A 19,642-nucleotide genomic window follows, 5' to 3' on the forward strand; every position below is an offset into this window, starting at 1 on the left:
CGGGGTCTTCGGAGGAGGCGCCCGGCGATGCCCGGAGCTCCGCTCGTGTCCCAGCGCTCTCGGGGAAGGGTCTCCGTGTGGCCGTCCTCCTATTTCAGGATGATGTGGTAGCTATCATTGGTTTCAGCTGCAAAAGAAGCAGAGCTCGTGGAATCCCCGCGGCAAGGGGAGCTGCTCCTGCCCGGGACGGCGGGCCGCGCGCGCTCACGCACCTTTCATGGTGTCCAGAACGAAACATGATTCATCTTGGAAGTTCTGGATCATCTGAAAGAAGCCACAGAAAGCAACTTGGTCAAAAAATGTATTTAGGAACGGCCCAAGTGCTCTGCAGCCTAAGCAAAGGCCAGGTTTCCTCTGCGCAGCATCATGCAGCGACGGGCACCGATGTGAAGTACGAAAGGGATAGAGGTTCAGTCATCAGTGCTTGGGGAGTGAGGAAATGCTCAGGTCATAAATGTTTATTCCTTCCTCCATCCCTGCAGAACCGAACCAGCAAGCCGAGAGGTGAGGAGAGGATTTCAGGATGCTCCTCAGGGCAAAGTCACCCAAGAACCTCTCTGTTTCTATAGCAAAGCTCGGAGAAATCCGAGCGTGGAAAGAGGGTGCACAAATAACCCGGACTCTCAGCTTCACAGCTCTCACTGAGGTGTCGCTGCTAGCACAGCGGCATTCCCAAATCCTAACATCCCCGGCTCTGCGGGCTTCCGGGATCGTCTCCGACCCTTTGGAAACCAGAGACGACGTGAGCACAGCCCTTCCCGACGGGCTGCTCGAGCCGGCTCCGGGACCTGCTCCGCCAGGGCCCTGGGTGGCAGAACTCGGGGAACGAGTGGATGTGAATCACCCGGGAGCAGGGAAGTCCTTGGGAAGCAGCCGGAGGCCGTTACCTCATCGCTGATGAGCACGTGGATCCCGGTGGGGCCTTGCTTGTAAATCTGGCTGATCTGGCGGGAGGAGATGCTGAAGAGCTGGGCCAGCTTCTCCGTGAGCTCGAGCGCCGTCAGCTCCTCCAGGTAAATGGCGTGGTACACTGCAAGGGGGACGGCACCGCTGCAGCGCGCCGGCACCGCTGCAACCTGCAGCTCTGCAGCAGCTCGGCTGGCACCACGGGCCGGCAGCGCGTGCTGTGGAAAGTCACCCGTGTCCCCCAGACCCTCCGTTCTGACTCAGCACCGGTCGAGCAGGACTTTGCACCATTCCTGCTCGTTTCCAATCGTGGAGGATGGAAAAGCTGCTCTGGCACCTCCCCAGAGTTGCCCTCCCCCCACCACACGCGTGTTCCTGCAGGGAAATGGGAGGAATCCGAGCTGGAAGAGGGCAAGGAAAGGACGAGCCGCTCGCTTTCGCGCTCGCCGCTCCGCGGCGTCTGGCTGCTCCGCGAATGTAGGTCACTCATTGTCGTCTGGGCAAGGCCGGATTCTCACCGGAGCCGTCGCCTGTCAGCTCAGCAAAGCGCCGGCAGCGACGTTCTCCGGGCAAGGAGAAAAACCAGCAGGATGGGACGGGGGCAGCGAAAACACCCGCTGCAGCCTTAGACCGTCCGTATGGAAGGACGGAGCTGCAGCCCTTCCGCTTGCTACAGGGCCTGGGAATTGCTGCCTCCTCGCAGGGAGGCAGCAAGAACAGCAGCAGCCACCGTAAGGGGCAGCAGCTTGAAAGGAAAAGCCACAAACCGTCTGTGGATTAAGTGTGTTCAAGCAAGGAGGTGGAGAGAGGGCAGCTTTGGGCCCTGCTTACCGAAGAAAGTGCTGCCGGCGGCGTCGCCGTCCTCGTGTTTCTGCTGCTGCAGCTCCCGCAGCTGCTGCGACTCCTGGCACACGTAGATGGTCAGTCGGGGCCGCACCATCCTAGGGCAGAGCAGCGGGTGAGCCGAGGGGCTCCGGGATTCCCGGGTCCCCAGGCCGCTTCCCAACGCTCCAGGGAAGGCAGCGAGCGGATGGCGGGGCCGATCCGCCGCAGACGGAGCGTTAACTCCCTGGAATGTGTCGCAGGCTCCGCACCAGGAGCCTCCACCGAGGCCTCCCCGGAGCCTCCCGCCGGGATACGGCCCCCTCCACGGGCTCGGCCTCCCCATCCCACTGCAGCAATTCCTCTGAAATGCCCCAATTTAGGCAGACAGTGGGAGCTAAACAGCAGGCCTAGCTTTTTCTCCAGGGAAAGCTGCAAAGGAATATTCCTTTTGCAGGAATGCTAATCCACGGAGATGGGTTTAGAGGCAACCCGGGAGACAGAGGAAACACAGGGTGGGGGTCCTGGGTTTCCGCGTCTCAACGGGGCACGTACCGTCCCTTCAGCGCGTTGAAGAGCCTGATGCCATCCGCGGGGCCGCAGATCTGGATAACATCTTCCCTGGTCAGCTTCAGTAAATCCGCACCTGGGAATCGAACACCAGGAGGAGAATCACACGGCCAAGGTTATCGGGGCAGGGGAGGCCAGGACGCCCCGTCCTCCCGCAGATTCACTGCACCCACACCCTGCCCACCCCATTTAATAACAACCTCCCTCCTTCCCGCAAAGGGACATTTTCGAGTTTTTCCAGACTGGTTTTGCAAGAACGTGTTCGGGTACAAGCGTGTCCCGCATTACAGGTGGTTTTTTTTTTACAGTTTGCTACCCAGTGCCTCAGTGACCCTGGAAAATGGAGGCAGAACCACTGGGGAGAAGAGGGAAGTATCTGTGAAGCGTTTCTTGCTGCTGTCACGTCCGCCTGCACCGCAGCAGCGCTTCGCAGCCTGCCTCAGAACTGGGGCTGCTGTCAAGTTTTGGAAGAGAAACCGTTCACAGTCCCGAAAGCGAGGTGAGAAACGAAGAACACAGCTTTCAGGTAGCCAAGTTTTATTGATTTACAAGAGAATTGTATCTTAAAACATTTGCATTTGCCACATCTACGGGAGCAAGGGGCGAGAAGGGGAGTGTCGAAACCTACCTGAGAAGTTTGTGAAGAGCCGGGAGAAGGTGGAGAAGCGGTTGCGGTGCAGCCACTGCTGGGCCTCTTGGGGCGTGCTGGTCGGCAGCAGGTTCTGCAAGGCAGGGAGGGGAGGTCAGCGCCACGTCGGTGAGGGGCAAACGTGTTTCCATGCAGGGTCAAGGGAGCTGCTCTTAATCACAGCTTAAATCCAAGGCCCAGCGCGCTAGGGTGACGCACAGAAGAGCTGCAGCCTGGAGGGTTTTGGATTTACAGGATGGCAGAGAAAGGGCAGCGAAGGGGAAGCGCCAGCGATGCCGTAAGGGAGGGTGGCACGGTGGGTTTCTCACCCCGTCATGGCTTTTCCCAGCCAGGAGTCGGCGAAAGAGGCCAAGGAGGGCGGCCACCGGGCTCAGGGTGTGATAAAATCCGTCACACATCCGAGCCCCGCGAGCAGCCACAGGCCAGCAAGCCCCGGATGGACCCGCCACCGCGCGGTCCCCACGTCCCCGTCTCGCCCTGGCCGCAAAGCCAACGTGGGAAGCGTGACTTACGTCCACGATCGGAGGGGGCGGCTCGGGTTGATGGTTTGGGGAGCCATTCCTAGACGCAGGGAAGGAGCCGGACTCCGGGTTAGCGCCGCTCTGCCCTCCCCGGCGCCGTGCCCGGCCGGTCACCGCGTCCCGTCGACCCCGGGCGCTGCAGCCTCCCGCTCGCCAGACTCACCCTTCCCCGATGGAGAAGCTGCTGTGGGAGCTGTTGAAGCCGGGGGACGGCGCGTTGTTCACGTACGTTATCTCCGGCCAGGGAGAGCACTAGGAAGGAAAAGGCAGGAGAGTCACAGGAGGCTCCGGACAAGTCCACGCGTCTCGGGTTGACCTGGAGTGACAACCTGCTACGGAGCAGAACCGCAAAGTCAAGGGGACTCATTGCAGGCGGTCCCAAACCTCAGGCTAAACGAGCTCCAAAGGCCAGAAGTCACAAAAATCAAACACAGGGTGATTCCGAGTCCAAATCACCTCTCTGGCCCCAAGGAGCAGCCAAAGGAGTCAGGGACACCGTGCCAAGCGGCCGGGCACTCGCGTGGGGTAGGACAAGGGCTCCCTCGCCCGGCGGTCAGCAGCGTTTAGCACCCAGCCTGTTTTAACAGGCTGACACTTTCTACCAGCCAAGGGAGGCAACAACAGGTTTTTTTTTCCTCTGACTCAGCCAGCGACGGCAGCACTGGCAAAACAAAGTCTGCAGGTTGAGATAAAAATCTAGTATTAGATCATCTGGTTCAGATAGGGGAAAAAATCAGCGAGTTTCCAGGCATTTGAGCCCATCTAGCAGGAAACGCCTCCTCTGCCTGCAAAAATCTGTCCTGCACTCGCCTCTTGGCTATAACTTAGCCAAGCATCTCACAGCATTGCAGCTCCCAGCACGCGGTTTCTCGCCTCTCGTGCCCTAACAAAGCCAGACTTCGTTAAAGGATGAAGCCCGAGGGCCCCTTTTCTGTGTAAATTCGCTCCCCACCTCTGTGAGTATCGTTGTTTCGTAGGAAGGCTGGTACTTCTCCTTCTCGTGAGGCGTTCGCTTCTCCATCTTCTCCCTGTCCGTCTTCTGTTTCCGATCGGCTCCTTTGGGCTGGAAAGGGGATATTTCTGTCAGGACAGAGCTGGGCAGTGCAAGGGAGGCAGCGGGAAGTTGGCATTTACTGTAATGCAGAGACCAGACATGATGACTTCTCTTTTCACTCACTCCCTTGCTTTACAGGGAGAAAGGAAGGGAGCTGGGATGAGCCGCCTGGAGAAGTAACTATGGGCAGAGCACAGGGCATCCTGATCTATCCAGAATCCCGAAAAACAGCCTCAAGGCCGGAGCGTCTCCACAAGGAGCTGGAGATCCCGGATCAGACACACACGTGCCCAGAGGGGAGAGAGGAAAAGGCCAGAGCCCAAACACAACAACCGCCCGCAGACACCCCGCGGGGAACAGGCGGCACCCGCGCGCGGGGGTTGGCACCGACACAACCTGCTCTCACAACCCCGCGGCAGGAGGTGACGCCAACAGGCGGGATCCCAAGGGGTCCGGTCGGTGACAGTTCCCGGGAAGCGGCCGGTAGGCCGGGAGGGCTCCGTTCTAGAGCGGCTGCTTTTCAAACTCCTTCGGAACCGCTAACTGCAACTGACCGCTTTGGCCCTGGGCGCATCCTCGGGAGCATCGAGGGGAGAAAAGAAACCCCCAAAACACAGCAAATAAACAAAATCCCATTCATTCCTCAGCACAAAAAGCTGAAGCTCGGGAGAGTGAGAGGCAGATGCCTTAAAACCCCGTGGCTCTTCCCGGTGTTTGCTTGGAAGCGGCCTCATCCTGCGCTCGGCAGCAGCGTTCGAGCAGGCCCTGACAAATCGCTCTCCCACCTCGGAAAATTTATAATCCAAGCAGGCAAAGCAGAAGAGAGAAGGAGCAGGGGAAAAAAAAAAAACAGGCAACATTAGCAGGGCGCGTTGCCCAATGCCCCGCGGCAGCTTCAGGGCAGCCAGGAGCTCCAGGGAGGATTGGGAAACGCGGCCTCTCCGGGGCGATGCTGTGGAGCTGCCCTGTGGGGGACACCTGGGCTCGTGGCAGCAGCTTTTGGGCACCCGCAGCCGACACGTCACCGCAAGATGTGCTGGAGAGCAGCAGGAATTGGGGAATGGTGAAAGGAGGAGCTTGGTCCCACACCAAAACCTCTTAGAGGGTCCCCAAGGTGATGGGGCTCGAGGTTAAAGCTGGGAGCTTTCCCGGAGGGGCAGCGTGAGCCCCTTCCTCCCTGGCACGCTGATCTTGGCACATCGGTTTTGTGGCCACAAGGACATGCAGGTTGGAGGGAACCAGAGTGCCAGGCAGAGAGGGGAACGCAAGAGGAGGAGGATGGAAGCCGGGTCCTGCATCCACGCTGTTCCCTGAGGCTTCCGAGGGAGCCGGGACCAGCTCCCGGAGCGCTGCCCGCAGCGGGAAGGGCTGGATCCGTGCGCGGATACCTTGAAGACCTTGATCTGGCAGCTGGCAGAGTGCAGGTGCTCCGTGTACTCCCCGTTCTCGTTCTCCTTGAAGGTGTCGATCTGCACGCGAAAGGGCACCCCCTTCTCCCCTCCGTGCTTCCGCATGGTGAACTCCGTGCTGATGCAGTGCACCTGGGAGAAGCCAGAGCATCCCGCTGGCGACGCGGCGTCCGGGCCGCGTCCGCGGGGCTCGGAAACATCCCAGCGCCCTCGGGACGGCCGGGACCGCGCTCGCTCCAAGAGCGCCGCGGCAGGAAGGAGTTAAGGGGACATCAGCGCTGGAGCCACATTCCTCCAACAAGTTTTGCAACCTCTTAATGCTACAAGTGACCCCGGATCGGAGGGAAGGGAGTTCAGCTGCGTCAAACACCTTCTGCCCGTTTATTCGAGGTGGAAGGGCCACATTTCCAAGGGGTATTTTCAGCAGCTGGGGAGATTTGCAAAAGCAGCTAAGCAGGACAGAGACCTACATCATGGAAAAACAGTGGGAGTCATGTGCTAGCAGGAGCTTCAAAAGCAGCACCCTGCACCTAGGGAAGCTTTATGAAGGGAATAAAATCCCTTGGAAAAAAAGCTGGCCCAAGTCTTTTCTCTAACACGCAAATAAAACAACTTATAGGTGAACAGCTGCTCTTGTGTGCACTTTTTCATCCTTAAGAAAGTTTTATTTGTGTGTCCTAAATCCCTGCAAGAGCCACTTCCGCACACCTCTTTGTTTACCTGGATAAACACTGAGGTCCTCTTTGTAGGATCCCACAGGAATTCCACTGTATTGAGCTGGGTTGGATTCGCTCTTGGATCGATGATCCCCACGGACATTGGGATATCTGTGTGTGGAGAAGCTGCACTTAGGGGCAGGAGGAGGCGAAGGAACAGAGATCCACAGGGAATAGAGAGAAGCCGCAGGGAATCTCCCTTTCCCTCTCAAGCTGCAGGACATTGGTGGCACTTTGTCCTTGAATGCCAAGAGCCCAAGGGCTCATTGGGGACATGTCACCTGCCCTGGCCATTATGCTGCCCCAGGGACTCACCTATATCGAGTATCCTGTCGCCAGGCCTGTTCCACCTCCAGCCCTCGAGCTGTTGGTGCTCCGTGTACTGCAGGCGCCGGTCGTGGAAAACCACCCGGAATATGCTCTGGAGGGAACAAGCCGTCAGCATCCGGAGCCGCTCCCGGGAAACCCGGCAGGGTCCGGGCTGCGTTTCCCTGGGAGCAGCGGGGATGAGGACGCTCCGTGCGGGATGGTCCCAGCCAGACCCGTGTCCCTCCGCTCACCTTCACCAGCTTCCCATTTATCTCCGGCAACTCCCCGATCTTCCTGTTATCCAACATGCGGATTTCGTACGATTGCCCTGAGGGAAGGAAGACAAAGTCACGGATGGATCTGTCCCTCCTTTGCTGTGACGTTGCCTGATCTCCTCGCGTTGGAGATATGAACACGGGCCAAGAAAGCGGGCGCTGCTGCAACACCCCTTCCAGGGAAGGAAAAATCCCTCTCCTTTCCGGTGAGCCGCAGTGGGGATTTCTAGGAATTCCCTTCCCGATTTAACGCGTGGCCAAGACTAGGACTTTTCTGTGCTGTTCTCCAAAGCGGTGGCCACGGCGGGCCACAACGTCAACCAGCGGCACAACCCACCTTGTGCCGCACAGATTTTTATTAAATTAAATCCCAGGGCAATCCGCGTTACCGCGGTAATGCCAAGGGCAGGCAGGAGGATGCAGCTGGAATTTTACGGCTAAAACTCGGAGCGTTTCGCGGAAGGCCCCGGGCCGGGCTCACCTTGGTTGAGATACGTGAGCGTCTCGTCGTGCAGCTTCACGGCGGGCGACGTGGCCGCGCACAGCACGTACTGGAAGGGCAGAATTTTGTTCTCGTTTTCGGGGGGCAAACTCGATTCTTCCTGCTTGAAGATGGGCAGGGCCAGGACGTCGCTGGGAACAGATTTGTCAGACATTCGTTTCGGCTCCGGAGAGACGGATGCAGCCGGCCCCGCTAGGGAACGCGCCCGGGAGCCGCGGAGCGGATGGAATCGGCTGCAGCCGGGATGACCCCAAGCCCTGTTGTTGCTAGAGGGTTTTCCAAGCCCGCTTCCCTATCCGAGACGCGCGTTTCCCGCTCCGAACGCTCCCCGCTCCGCCCAGGGGAAGGTGCCGGTTTAACGCTGGGTGAGGAAGGGAAGCGGCTTGGAATAAATTCCCTGCTCCAGCACCGTTTGCTTCCCGCCCAGGCAGAGCTTCCGGATGAAGGACGGGTGGGAAGCGGAGGCCCTGGGCTAAATAAAACGTCTCCCCACCGCAAAACGGGCTGGGCATCCCGCACGTCCCGCCGGTATCCGGCCCAGGAATTCCCAGTGGAGGAGCCCGGGAAGAGGCCCGGTGGGACCTTGCGCTCCTGCTCCCGTTCCATCCCTCCCCGGAGGCCGATCCCCGGGATGAACGGGAGCCGAGGGAGCTCCCGGCTCCGGGTGGCCTGGGATGAACGGGAGCCGAGGGAGCTCCCGGCTCCGGGTGGCGCAGGATGAACCTCACGAGAGCTCCTTGTCCGGAGCCGCCGCTCCAGGCCCTCCGGATGCTCCCGGCGCTCAGGCCCTGTCCCACCCTCCCTGGGGATGCGGGTGCATCCCCGGGATCTGTCCGTGCCCACGGGTCCAGCCGAGACCTTCGTTCCCGGGTGGATGGGACGCACCGGGCCAACACCGGCCCTCCCGGAGCCCCCGGCAGCCCCGGGCTTCCGAAGCCTCCGGTACCGGGAATTGGGAGACCGGCTTCCAGCAGCCCTTTGCATCCATAAGGACACCCAGGAGCTCCCCAGCTCGTGGAGCCACCTCCGCCCACCCGTGCGGGAAACACGGGATAAAAGCAGAGAGGACGGGAGCGCCCCGGGATGCGGCTCCGGAGCGGCTGCCGGGGGACAAGCCCATCCCGACAAAAAGGATCCTTTGGGAGCGGAGCCGTCCTCTCCGCAGGGCTCTTCCCACCGTGTCGGGAGCCCGTTTTAGGAGCGGCTTCACAGCACTAAGCTCCGGGATGCGGCATTCCGTGTTACCGGCCTCAGCACTCCGGATACTCGGAGGGGTGCAAGGAGGAAGGAGTTAAATCAGCTCCTTGGAGCAGCGTTTCTCTCCTTCTCCCCCTTTTAGTTGAACATTAAAAGTTTTCCCAAGGGAAAACTGGACTTATCTGGCCAAACGCCAGGCTCCCCCCAGCAGGGTTTTAACCCTTTGGTTTCAGGGGATCAGGTATCCATCCTCCATCCTCGCTCCCGTCCGCACGGATTCCGCTGGAGCAAACGGCTCCCGATGATGCCCGGCGGCTCCGCGCCGGCGCGTGACGAGCTCCCTGCTAAACTCTCCTAATGGGAGCAGGCGAACACCGGGAATCGCGTGTCCGTGGCGGCCCCGTGACCCGGCAACGCGCCGCGAGGACAAATATCCGGAGCCCGCGACTCCTCCCGCACCTAAATCCCAACTATCGGCATCGCTCCCGGGCGCCTGGATGTCCCAGTCGCGGTGCCGACGGCGCAGGGGAAAATCCGCACGGGCTCCGCACGTCGGGGTGATGGATCCGCACGGAGGGATCGGACGGATGGGATCCACGAGCGGCCTCCGGGGCCGGGCGCTCGGATCGTTCCGACCCCATCCCATTTCCGTGCCAGGTAATGGGGTCGCTCCTTACATGTTGCAGGGCGCAATAAAAAGTTAAATATTCCCAAAGACGGCCAAAAAAAACAGCCACGGAAAACAGCAGATTTCCATGCGGATAAACCCCTGGCCCCAAAAGCACCTGGAGAAGCTCCCGAAACCCTCGGGGACCCATCGCGCGTCCCCAGGGAAGGCAACGGGATTCCCTGGGTGATTTCGGGAGCCGTTTGGGAAAGGCGCTTCGGAACGGGAGGAACCTCTTGGAAAAGCAAAGGAGCAGGCACAGAAAAGCTGCAAGGGCAAGGCCAGAGCCAAGGCCCAATTAGCGCTTCCAGAGGCGCCGCTCATCCCTTGGAATGCCGAGTTCCAGGAAACGGCAACGGTACCAAGAATCGGGACTCACTAACGAGCCCGGCTCTATTTCTGGCTCCGCTCGGAGCAACGCGTCGGGTTTCGGGCGGCGAATCCCGGCGGAACGCGGCGCCGTGCGGGAAGCGGCAGCGCTTGGGATGGCCCCCGGCGCAGGACACGCGCCCGGGAGGAGGGAGAGGCGGAAAGGGAAGCCCGGAGCTTCCCGGTTCTCCCGCTCCAAGGCAAACGACGTCGGGATTCGCCACGGAGAAGCAAATGCAGCAAAAGGGCACGGAAAAGGCCGAACGGGAGCGACAGCCATGCTCAAACCTTGCAGCAAATCCCACCATGAACACCCGGCCGGCCCCAGCTCCCATCTGGGGTTCAGGCTTCCCAGGGAATATTCCCTGCTGGGCACCGAATGGGAATGTTCCCTGCCGGGCACCGCTGGCTGCGAATGATCCGAAGCGGCATGTTGGGAGCTCCCGTCTCCACCCGAGGCCCCGGCACCATCCCAGCTCCCGGAGGGCCCATCCCGGCCTCGCTCCGGGCTCCGGCAGCCGCCTGGGAAGTGGCGGCATCTCCGGAGCTGGAGCCACCTTCCCGGGTGCTTTGGCACCCAGGGAACCCATGGGGACAGCGCTCTGAATCAGGCTCTGGTTGGAGGGCCAGGTTTTCCTGCTCCCTTCGGAGCGGGACAGCGGCGGCTCCTCCGCGAGGGCCGTTATTTAGGGCAAAGCAACCGCCGCCGGGGCGGAAAAATGGAGCAAGCGGGAAGGGAAGGGCTAAGGAGCCGCGAGACCCCCAAGGCGGCTGCCCCGCGGGTCGCCGTCACGGTCAGGACGGTGGCACTGTCACCAGTGCGTCCCCAAGGGCCCCCGGGGTGGGGACCGGCGAAACCAGCCCAGGGGAGGACGGCGGCCTCGGCACCCGCTGCAAAACCCTCGGGGCCTTGGGACGGGCGGCAGAGCGGAGCCCACGGGGGTCCCGGGGAACCTGCGGAGCCCACGCGGGTCCCGGGGAATCTGCGGAGCCCACGCGGGTCCCAGGGAACCTGCGGAGAGCGCACGGATTCCCTGGAACCTGTGGAGCCCACACAGATCCCCGGGGGACTGTGGAGTCCGTGCAGATTCCCTGGAACCCACGGAGCCCGCGTGCATCCCTGGACACCCACAGAGCCCATGCGGATCCCTGGGCACCCGTGGAGCCCACGCGGATCCCCGGGGGGCTGCGGAGTCCATGCAGATTCCCTGGAACCCACAGAGCCCACGCAGATCCCTGGGCACCCGTGGAGCCCACGCGGATCCCTGGGCACCCGCGGAGCCCAAGCGGATCCCTGGGCACCCGCGGAGCCCACGCGGATCCCAGGGGGGCTGCAGAGCCCACGCGGATCCCTGGGCACCCGCGGAGCCCACGCGGATCCCTGGGCACCCGCGGAGCCCACGCGGATCCCAGGGGGGCTGCAGAGCCCACGCGGATCCCTGGGCACCCGCGGAGCCCACGCGGATCCCTGCGGGCTGCAGAGCCCACGCGGATCCCTGGGCACCCGCGGAGCCCACGCGGATCCCTGGGCACCCGCGGAGCCCACGCGGATCCCTGCGGGCTGCAGAGCCCACGCGGATTCTTAGGGGGCTGCAGAGCCTACATGGATCCCTGGGCACCCGCGGAGCCCACGCGGATCCCTGGGCACCCGTGGAGCCCACGCGGATCCCTGGGCACCCGCGGAGCCCACGCGGATCCCTGGGCACCCGCGGAGCCCACGTGGATTCTCAGGGGGCTGCAGAGCCCACGTGGATCCCTGGGCACCCGCGGAGCCCATGCGGATCCCTGGGGGGCTGCAGAGCCCACGTGGATTCTCAGGGGGCTGCAGAGCCCACGTGGATCCCTGGGCACCCGCGGAGCCCACGCGGATCCCTGGGCACCCGCGGAGCCCCCGCGGATCCCTGGGCACCCGCGGAGCCCCCGCGGATCCCTGGGCACCCGCGGAGCCCCCGCGGCCCCGGCGCGTCCCTACCTCATGCTGTAGGCCCCGGCTCCCAGCTCCTGGCCGATGCCCGACAGGCTGGCGTCGAAGTCCTGCACCAGCCCCGACTCGATCACCTCGTCGGCCAGCGGCAGCTTCAGCGCCCAGGCCATGGCGGCGCGGGGGGAGCCCCGGCCGCGGCCCCCGCACCCTCCTCAACAGGGGTTCAGCCGGCGGCCCCGGGGGGAGGCGACCCCCGGCCTTAAACCCCACTAGCACAGGGGGTGCCCCGGTCTAGGGACCCCCCCTAGTCTAGGGATCCCCCTTGTCTAGGGGCTCCCCGGTCTAGGGACCCCCCCTAGTCTAGGGATCCCCCTTGTCTAGGGGCTCCCCAGTCTAGGGACCCCCCCTTGTCTAGGGGCTGCACCTGGTCTAGGGACCCCCCTGGTCTAGGGACCCCCCGCCGATCTAGGGACACCCCCCTTGTCTAGGGGCTGCCCCTGGTCTAGGGACCCCCTGGTCTAGGGACCCACCGGTCTAGGGAGCCCCTTGTTTAGGGGCTGCCCCTGGTCTAAGGACCCCCCTGGTCTAGGGGTTCCCCCTTGTCTAGAGACCCCCCCAGTCTAGGGACCCTCTCCTGCCTAGAGGCTCCCCCCTAGTCTAGGGTCTCCCCCCTAGTTTAGGGGCTCCCCTTTATCTAGGGACCCCCCCTGGTCCCCTCTTGCCCAGGGACCCCCTCTCTTGTCTAGGACCCCCCCGAGCCCCACAACCTGCAGGGCCTTAAGGCGCTGAAGTCTCTGCCCCCCTCCCCGCCCCGCAGCCGCCCCCTCCCCGGGGTCTCTTTTGGGGGCGTCCCCCCCGAACCCCCTTTCTGAGGGGCCCCTCGGGCTGCGCCCGCCGCTCCTGCCGCTGCGCGCGGCGGACGCGCCCCCTCCCCGGCCCCGGTCCCGGTCCCGGCCCTGGCGCGGGGCCCCCGAGCGCCGCTGCGGCCCCGCCGAGGGCTCCGGGCCGCGGCCCCCGCAAGATGGAGGCGGCGGCGCCGCGGACCCCCCGCTCCAGCCCCGGCGGGGAGGCGGCCCCGCCCCGCCGCAGCCAGCGGCCAATGGAGAGCGCGCGCCGCCGGTGACGCGCGACGCGTGGCGGCCAATGGGGCATCCCGCGGCGGGAAAGGAGCGCGGCGATTGGGTGGCGCGGGAGGCGGGGGCGGGGCGCGGGCAGCCGCCCCCCCCCCGCCCGGGCCCGTGCGGCGCCTCTCGTGGTCGCGGGTTCGAGTCTCGCCCCCGGCTCATGCGTGCGCTGAGTTGTGCGGTCTCAGCCGGCGTCCAGCGAGGCCCGAGGGCGCAGCACCCACTAGCCCAGCGGCAACGCGGGGGTGGCAGCGAGGGGGGCTGCAGCCCCGCTGTTCACACCCACCTCCCCACTCACCCCCTCTGCTGGCCCAGGTCGGCCCTCACCAGGAGCCACCCAAAAAGGAAAAATTGAAAAGAGAAAAAAAAAAAAGAAAAATACTGTTTATTTCACACCACTACATCAAGTGCATCGGTCTGGCGTGTCCCCGGCGGGGAGACCCGGCCCCTAGTGCCCCCTCGCCCGGCGGTGCCATCCAGGGCTGCATCCCTCCCCGTCCTCGGGTCCCCCTGTCCCCTCTCTCCGCTTGGCTCTGCTCCCAACAGCGGCAGGGGACAGGGCACAGGACACCAAGGGGGACGCGCTGGGCTCACGTGCGAAGTTAGGGACGGGGGGAAGTCGGGCGCAAAGTGCTCACGGCTGGGGCGGGTGCTGCGGAGCAAACCCCCCCTTCTCTTTTTTGCCTTTTTTTCCCCTGTTTTTAGGGAATCTGAAAGACGTTGAGCTTGCTGGTGTTCTTGAGCGTCTGGCGGCGGTTGCAGAACCAGACGCGGACGACCTCGCGGTCGTAGTTGAGCTCCTTGGCGATCTCGGTGATCTCCTGGCCCGTGGGCAGCGCGTTCTTCTCGAAGTGGGCGTTGAGCGCCTCGATGGCCTGCGGCGTGAAGGACGTGCGGCGCTTGCGCTTCTTGGAGGGCTCCCCGCCGACGAACTCGAGCAGGTTCTGCTGCCCCTCCTGGTTGCGCAGCTCCGCTTCGCTCAGCCACTTCTCCAGCACCGGCTTCAGCTTCTGGGCGCTCTTGGGCGTGATGTCGAGTTTCTCGAACCTGCGCGGCACCCGCTGTGGCCACCCGAGCGGGGGACGTCCCCCCGCGCCGCGGCGACGTCCTCCGCGCTTCGAAGCGGCGCCGGCCGGCGAGCCCGTACCTGCAGATGGCCGACTGGCTGTAGGCAGGTCCCTCGGTGGCCGTCAGGGCTTGTCCCACCTGGGTCTGCGTGAGCCCCAGCGAGAGGCGGCGGATCTTGAAGTTCTTGGCGAACTCGCGGATCTCCTCCAGGTTGATGCCGTCCTCCTCGGCGCTGGGGGCCTGCGGCTCTGCGGGGCGGCGGGGACGGGTGAAGCTCGGCCCCCGCGGCCCTCGCGCGCTCCGAGGAGCCGAGCGGGACTCACTGGACACGAGCTGGCTCACGGTGGGCGTCTCGGAGCAGGTGATGGGGACGGGGGCGGCCGAGGGCTTGGCGGCCGGCGCCGGGTTGGCGATCACCACGGCCGGCTGCGGCAGCGCCGGCTGGATGGGCTGCACCTGGAGCGGAGGGCCGGGATGAGCCGAGAGGGAGCGCAAAACCCCGGCCACGGGAGCGCAAAAACCAGGGCGGCCTCCACGCGCGGAGAGGGCAGTGGAACAGGAAGGGACGGAGCACAGCGGAGCAGCGCGGGATGGCCGGGAGCATCCCGGGTTGGAGCATCCCGGCGCAGCCACTGCCTCTGCTAGCGCCAGGGCCGAGCTCCGTGTCTCCCCATCCCAGCTGAGAACTGGGAAACTCATTCTACGAGTGGGCAAAGGCCCCGTGGCGGCGCAGCGGGGCCGGGCGCTCACCTCGCTCTTGGCGGGGGACTCGGGGGCGCCGGGTTTCTTGGCGGCAGCGGTGGCGGGCGGGAGGGCGCTGCTGGCCAGGGTGGCGATGACCTGGCCCTGCGCGTTGAGCAGCAGCTGGGGCGTCACCGCCTGCACCTGCAGGCCGGGGGCCGCGGCGGCCGCCGTGAGCGCGGGGGGGTTCAGCACCCAGGGCAGGGTGCCGATGACCTGGGGAGAGCCGCGAATGTGGGCGCGTTGCCGGCGAGCGCCCGTCCCCGCGCCCGCGGCGCCGGCCGTACCTGGCCCTGCGCGTTGGTGACGAGCTGGCCCGCGAGGCCCTGCACGCTGGGGATGGCGCTGGCGATGACGGGGGCGGCCGCCAAGGAGCCCAGCAGCTGGGGCTGCCCCCCGAGCGAGGCGGCGCCGATCTGCGGAGAAGCCAGAGCCGCCGCGTCAGGGCCGGGCGTGCGGAGCCGCGCGGCACCGGCGCCCCCGGGCACCGCATCGTCCCCTGCAAGGCTCCCGGCACGCGGAGCGGCCGCTCCGAGTCCTTAATCTATGGGGAATTTGGGGCTAAACCCCTTGTCTGGCTCCCGGTGCTGCAGAGAGATCGGCATCTGTGCAACCGGGGACACTGCGGCTGGGCACGCAGGGAGCTCCCCGGCGCGGTGCCGGGCAGACCGGGAGAACGGCAGGGCTCCCGCGAGCGCGCCGTGTCCGGCGGGAAGCGCTCCCGCTGCAGCTCCGGGATCAAGGGAGCGGGAGGGGAAGCCGTGCGGCTCGGTCCGTGTGGGCTCCTTACTATGCCGGCGTTAAAGGCAAATCCCGCGGGCTGCACGGTGATCTGCGCCGGCGTCTCCATGGGCTTGGGCGGCTGCGGCAGCAGGGGCGCCTGGCCGGGCGCCGGAGCGAAGGTGCCCGGCGGCTGCGCGGGCGGCCGGGGCGGCGGCGGGGCCGGCGGCGCCGGCGCCTGGATCGTCGCGTTGAGCACGGCGGCCGCTGGAATAGAGAGAGGGGCAGAGAGTGAGCGGGGACGGAAAGGGACAGCGGGGCGGCCCCGGGCATCCCCCGCCGCTCCACGGGCAGCCCGAGCGGCGGCTGCGGCTCGTGGGGTGCCCTGCCTGGCACCGCAGGCCCCGGAGCGGGCAGCGCCGAGCTCCTCCGCTGCCGCGGGATCCATCCGATCCCGCCGAAGCGCCGGGTTCATCCAAGGCGGCCGCCCCAGCCCGTGCCAAGGGGGAGAGGCACCTCCAGGGTCCCGTGGTCTCCCTGGTGCGGGTGTCTTAACGGGGACAAATTGGAAAAAAAATCTCTCTGGAAGGAGGGAGCTCTGCCAAGGCGCTTCCCTCGGACACATACGGGCGCTGGGGACCTGGCTGTCCCCCGGTGGCACCGTGCCCACTGCAAGGGGGTGGCGCACACGGAGCACCGAGCGGCCTCATCCGCCGCCACCGTCCCTCCCCGCTCCAACGTCACCCCGCTCCAACAAGGCTCCCGGCGGCGTCTGCGCGCGGCGGAGCCGCGACACCAAGTGCAGGTCTTGACGTGCCCACGGTGGCGAGACCGCGCCGGGCTGCGGCTCGGCCCCCGCGGGGCGCGAGGAGGGAGGCCGGGCGAGCGGAAAGGGCGACCGTTACCTTGCACATTGGCTATAGGCGCTTTGAAAATTCCCCCTGTAGGAGAAGCAGCCGTCAGTCCGGGAAGGGCAGCGACCGTTGCTGTAGGAATTGTCCACACAGCCAGCCCCTGCTGACCTGCCACTTGACCTGCAATACTGATGGGGATAAGAAGAGGTTGAGTAACTGTCCCTGCTGGAACCATTACTCCTGTCACAACTGTTGCTAAGTTTTCCTGAGTCAAGACCTGCAAAAGTAAACAAGATTTAAACAAGAACAAAAATCAACGCCACCGCACAACAGCATCAGCGAGGCAAGAGCGCGCGCGCGACGTCGCGGCGGGGAATGCGCAGCCCCGGCGGCCGCCCGGCTCCCTCCCCGCTCCGCAGCTGGCGTCCCAGCTCCGCTCCCCGGGAGCACCCGACGCGGCGCCGGCAGCGCTCGGGGCGCCGGGCCGGGGCGGCTCGGATCGGGGCGCCGCTGGGGGCCCCCCGCGCCGAGCGCCGCTGTCCCCGCGCGCGGGGGGTCCCGCCGCGCGCCCGCGCCGCGCCGCGCCGCACGGGTAGTTACCTGCGGCGCGGCCTGCACGGCCAGCGGCGCCTGGCTCGGCGCGGGGCCCAACGTGCCCACGGCGGCGGCCGGCGCGGCCGCTCCGGGCGCTGCCTTCCTTGTGCCTGCGGAAGGAGAGGGCACTGAGGGGGCTGCCGGCCCCGGGGGTGCCAACCCACCCCAATCCTGCACCCAGCAGCCTTGGAAAGATCCCGGTGCCGCAGCCCGAGGATCTCAGCACCCCCCATGGCACGACCGGGACGGGGCATCCGTGCCCTTTGCGCCCCTGGCCTCTCTTATGCACAAATCAGCTCAGCTTAGCTCAACCCCCTCCATTTTGGGGGAAAAAAGCGCTTCCTGTCTGAAAGAGGTGACATTTCACAGCCATTCTGTGTTTTGAGGTGGTTTTTCTTAGTTTTAGGGCATAGATTTTTAAACAAAATAAATGTTTCCCGCCTGGATTGAAACACAGCTGCAAGCCAAATCAAACTACTAACCACAAGCCCAGAGGTTAGTGTCAAACTACGAATAAGGCAAAAGAAAATGGATTTTTACTGATTTTGCAGGTGGAATCTTGCGCTCTTCTGCTAAAAGTTTCTCCCTAAAATTTGCATTCATAATTTTCCAACCCTCTGCCCCAGCTTCGCAAAATGTATTAAAATTGCTGAGTATCATTAACCATCAAGCCATGGGAAACCTTGCTCCTAACCCATATTTATTGCTCTCAACAGACCCGCTTGTTGTTTGAGCGACCTCTTGTATTTATTCTGCTCAACTTCTAATCGTGGTTACCCTTGAGTATAAAATCCCCTTAATCCTCTTCTATTTTGGTAAAAAGCGGGGAGGAAAAAACATCCTTCCCCTGTCTTCTCCTTTGGCAGAAAAGTTTTACCGGACAAATATTTTTCTCATCTCAAGGCCAGTCATTTCTCAGCTTTGGTTCCCGGCTCAGAAATAACTAGAAGTCTGCCAAACTGGAAAAAGTCCTTAAAAAAAAAAAAAAAAAAAAAAAAAAAAACAGAAGGAAAATAGGTGTTTCCCCCCTGCCCCATTATTTCTGTGCTGCTCCCAGGTGAGGATCTGTGTTCCTGGGCATGGACTCGCGCTGCTCCCGGCTTTTGGCTGGGCATCCCGGAGGGACATTGGCCTCCAGGTTTTAGGAAGGATTTACAAAGGTTTCTGTGGGGTTTTGGGGGCAAAGGGACAATGTGGCAGCGCTTCCCAGCTAGGGACAGGAAAGTGGTACCTTCCCAACCCGCCTGGATGCCACCCTGTGCCATGTGCTCTGGGTGTCCCTGCTTGAGCAGGGGTGATCCCTAGAGGTCCCTTCCAACCGTTCTGGGATTCTGGGATTCAAGCTGAAGCCCCAAAGGGGCAGCGGGGCAGGAGGCCGGGCAGGAGGCGTCTCACCGGCCGCGTCGCTGCCGCCCGACGTCTCCGCGGCGGCCGGGCCGTCCTCCGCGGCCGGCTCGGCCGCTCTTCCCGGCGCCTCCAAGGCCTTGCGGTGCTCCTCGGCCGGCAGCGGGGCGTCCACGCCGACCTCCAGCACGCGGATCGTCTCGTGGCCGGACATCACGATGACCTGCGGCGCGTCCCAAAGCATCCGTCAGCTTCCCGGCCTCGCTGTCCCCTTGTCCTCGCCAGCGCCCACCCTGTCCCCGCGAGGGGGGACATCTGCAGGGACCGAAGCCAGCGGGGCACCGAGCCCCAGCAGGGCCCCAGCAGCCATTTGGGGCTCCCCCTAATTGGGAGTTTTCTTAATCTACTGTTTTCAGCAGTAAAATGTCTCCAGAGCCCACGGGCAAAGCTGGCATCCCCACACCGGCCAAAATCTCTGCCAACTCGGGCAGCAGCTCTGGAGCCAACACTGATTTATGACCCCGTAGGTGTGAGCTGCACGAGCCCTCCCAGGGAGAGTTTTCCCACTGGGAATGTTGCAATGGGATGCATGGAAAGGGAGGAAAGAGCAGAGGTGCCTGCGCCTCTGGAGGGAGAAGCAAACACGTGCTGGGTCCACAGGCCTTCGGATACAGCAAGATGGGTCAAATGCAGCTCGGGAGCCTCAGGGAAAGGTTGAAGCACAGCCCAAAACCAGGATCGGCGGCTCCAGCGTTTCTGAAGCCCCAAGGTGGGGGGAACCGGCTGCTCCGGAGCGCGGGGCTGTCCCCGTCCACGAGGGACTCGGGCCCCTCGGAACCTCCTCAGACCCCGTGGCCTTCCCAACCTGCTGCTTTTAGGGGTGCAAAGAGCGAGAGCAGCTTCTCCCCGGCCCTACCTGCTCGTTGACGGTCAGCGAGGCCTCCTGGGGCTGCTCGGCCTCGGCGTCCATCGCGTCCCCGGCGCGGCGAGCCGGCTCACGCCTTCCGCATGCTGCAAGAAGGGACACGGGAGGGTTCGTCACTAAATTGGGAAGCAATTTGGGCATCAAACGCTGGCCTGGCCTGGGAGTGGAGTGCACGCTCCTCTCCGGCCCTGGGATCCCCCTCTCCGGTGCCTTCCACCACCTCCTTTGCCCTCGGGATGGCACAAAAGGCCTCCTGCCACATGGGTGCCTTATAACCGTGTCAAATACCCCAGGGGCAAAGCAAGGACATGGTCATGCCACAGAACAAACCTTGTCCCTGCTCCTCTCCCACTGTCCCACGGCAGAGGAGGACCCAATCCCT

The 19,642-nt window shown here is 63.9% G+C and overlaps 2 protein-coding genes across 2 annotated transcripts; both read right to left on the reverse strand.

Moving 5' to 3' along the window:
* Positions 1 to 89: 89 nt before the first annotated feature.
* On the reverse strand, positions 90 to 12,060 carry TFCP2 (transcription factor CP2). The gene is made up of 15 exons (XM_088529768.1): positions 11,939 to 12,060; positions 7,713 to 7,864; positions 7,208 to 7,284; positions 6,963 to 7,068; positions 6,652 to 6,758; positions 5,911 to 6,063; positions 4,421 to 4,531; positions 3,632 to 3,720; positions 3,460 to 3,508; positions 2,927 to 3,020; positions 2,284 to 2,374; positions 1,738 to 1,847; positions 888 to 1,030; positions 213 to 264; positions 90 to 127 (listed from the first exon to the last, which is right to left on the reverse strand). The coding sequence occupies exons 1-15, from the start codon at positions 12,058 to 12,060 to the stop codon at positions 90 to 92; spliced, it is 1,494 nt and encodes a 497-aa protein (XP_088385894.1).
* A 1,650-nt stretch (positions 12,061 to 13,710) lies between these two features.
* Positions 13,711 to 19,316, reverse strand: POU6F1 (POU class 6 homeobox 1). The gene is made up of 10 exons (XM_088529769.1): positions 19,252 to 19,316; positions 18,368 to 18,558; positions 16,998 to 17,094; positions 16,449 to 16,674; positions 15,614 to 15,810; positions 15,111 to 15,239; positions 14,833 to 15,039; positions 14,406 to 14,538; positions 14,162 to 14,330; positions 13,711 to 14,061 (listed from the first exon to the last, which is right to left on the reverse strand). The coding sequence occupies exons 1-10, from the start codon at positions 19,303 to 19,305 to the stop codon at positions 13,716 to 13,718; spliced, it is 1,749 nt and encodes a 582-aa protein (XP_088385895.1). The 5' UTR covers positions 19,306 to 19,316; the 3' UTR covers positions 13,711 to 13,715.
* Positions 19,317 to 19,642: the final 326 nt, after the last annotated feature.

The sequence above is a fragment of the Tinamus guttatus genome, unplaced genomic scaffold, assembly GCF_059628265.1.
Source record: "Tinamus guttatus ecotype Peru unplaced genomic scaffold, ASM5962826v1 Tinamus_guttatus_pri_ptg000344l, whole genome shotgun sequence".
NCBI classification, from domain to species: Eukaryota; Metazoa; Chordata; class Aves; order Tinamiformes; family Tinamidae; genus Tinamus; species Tinamus guttatus.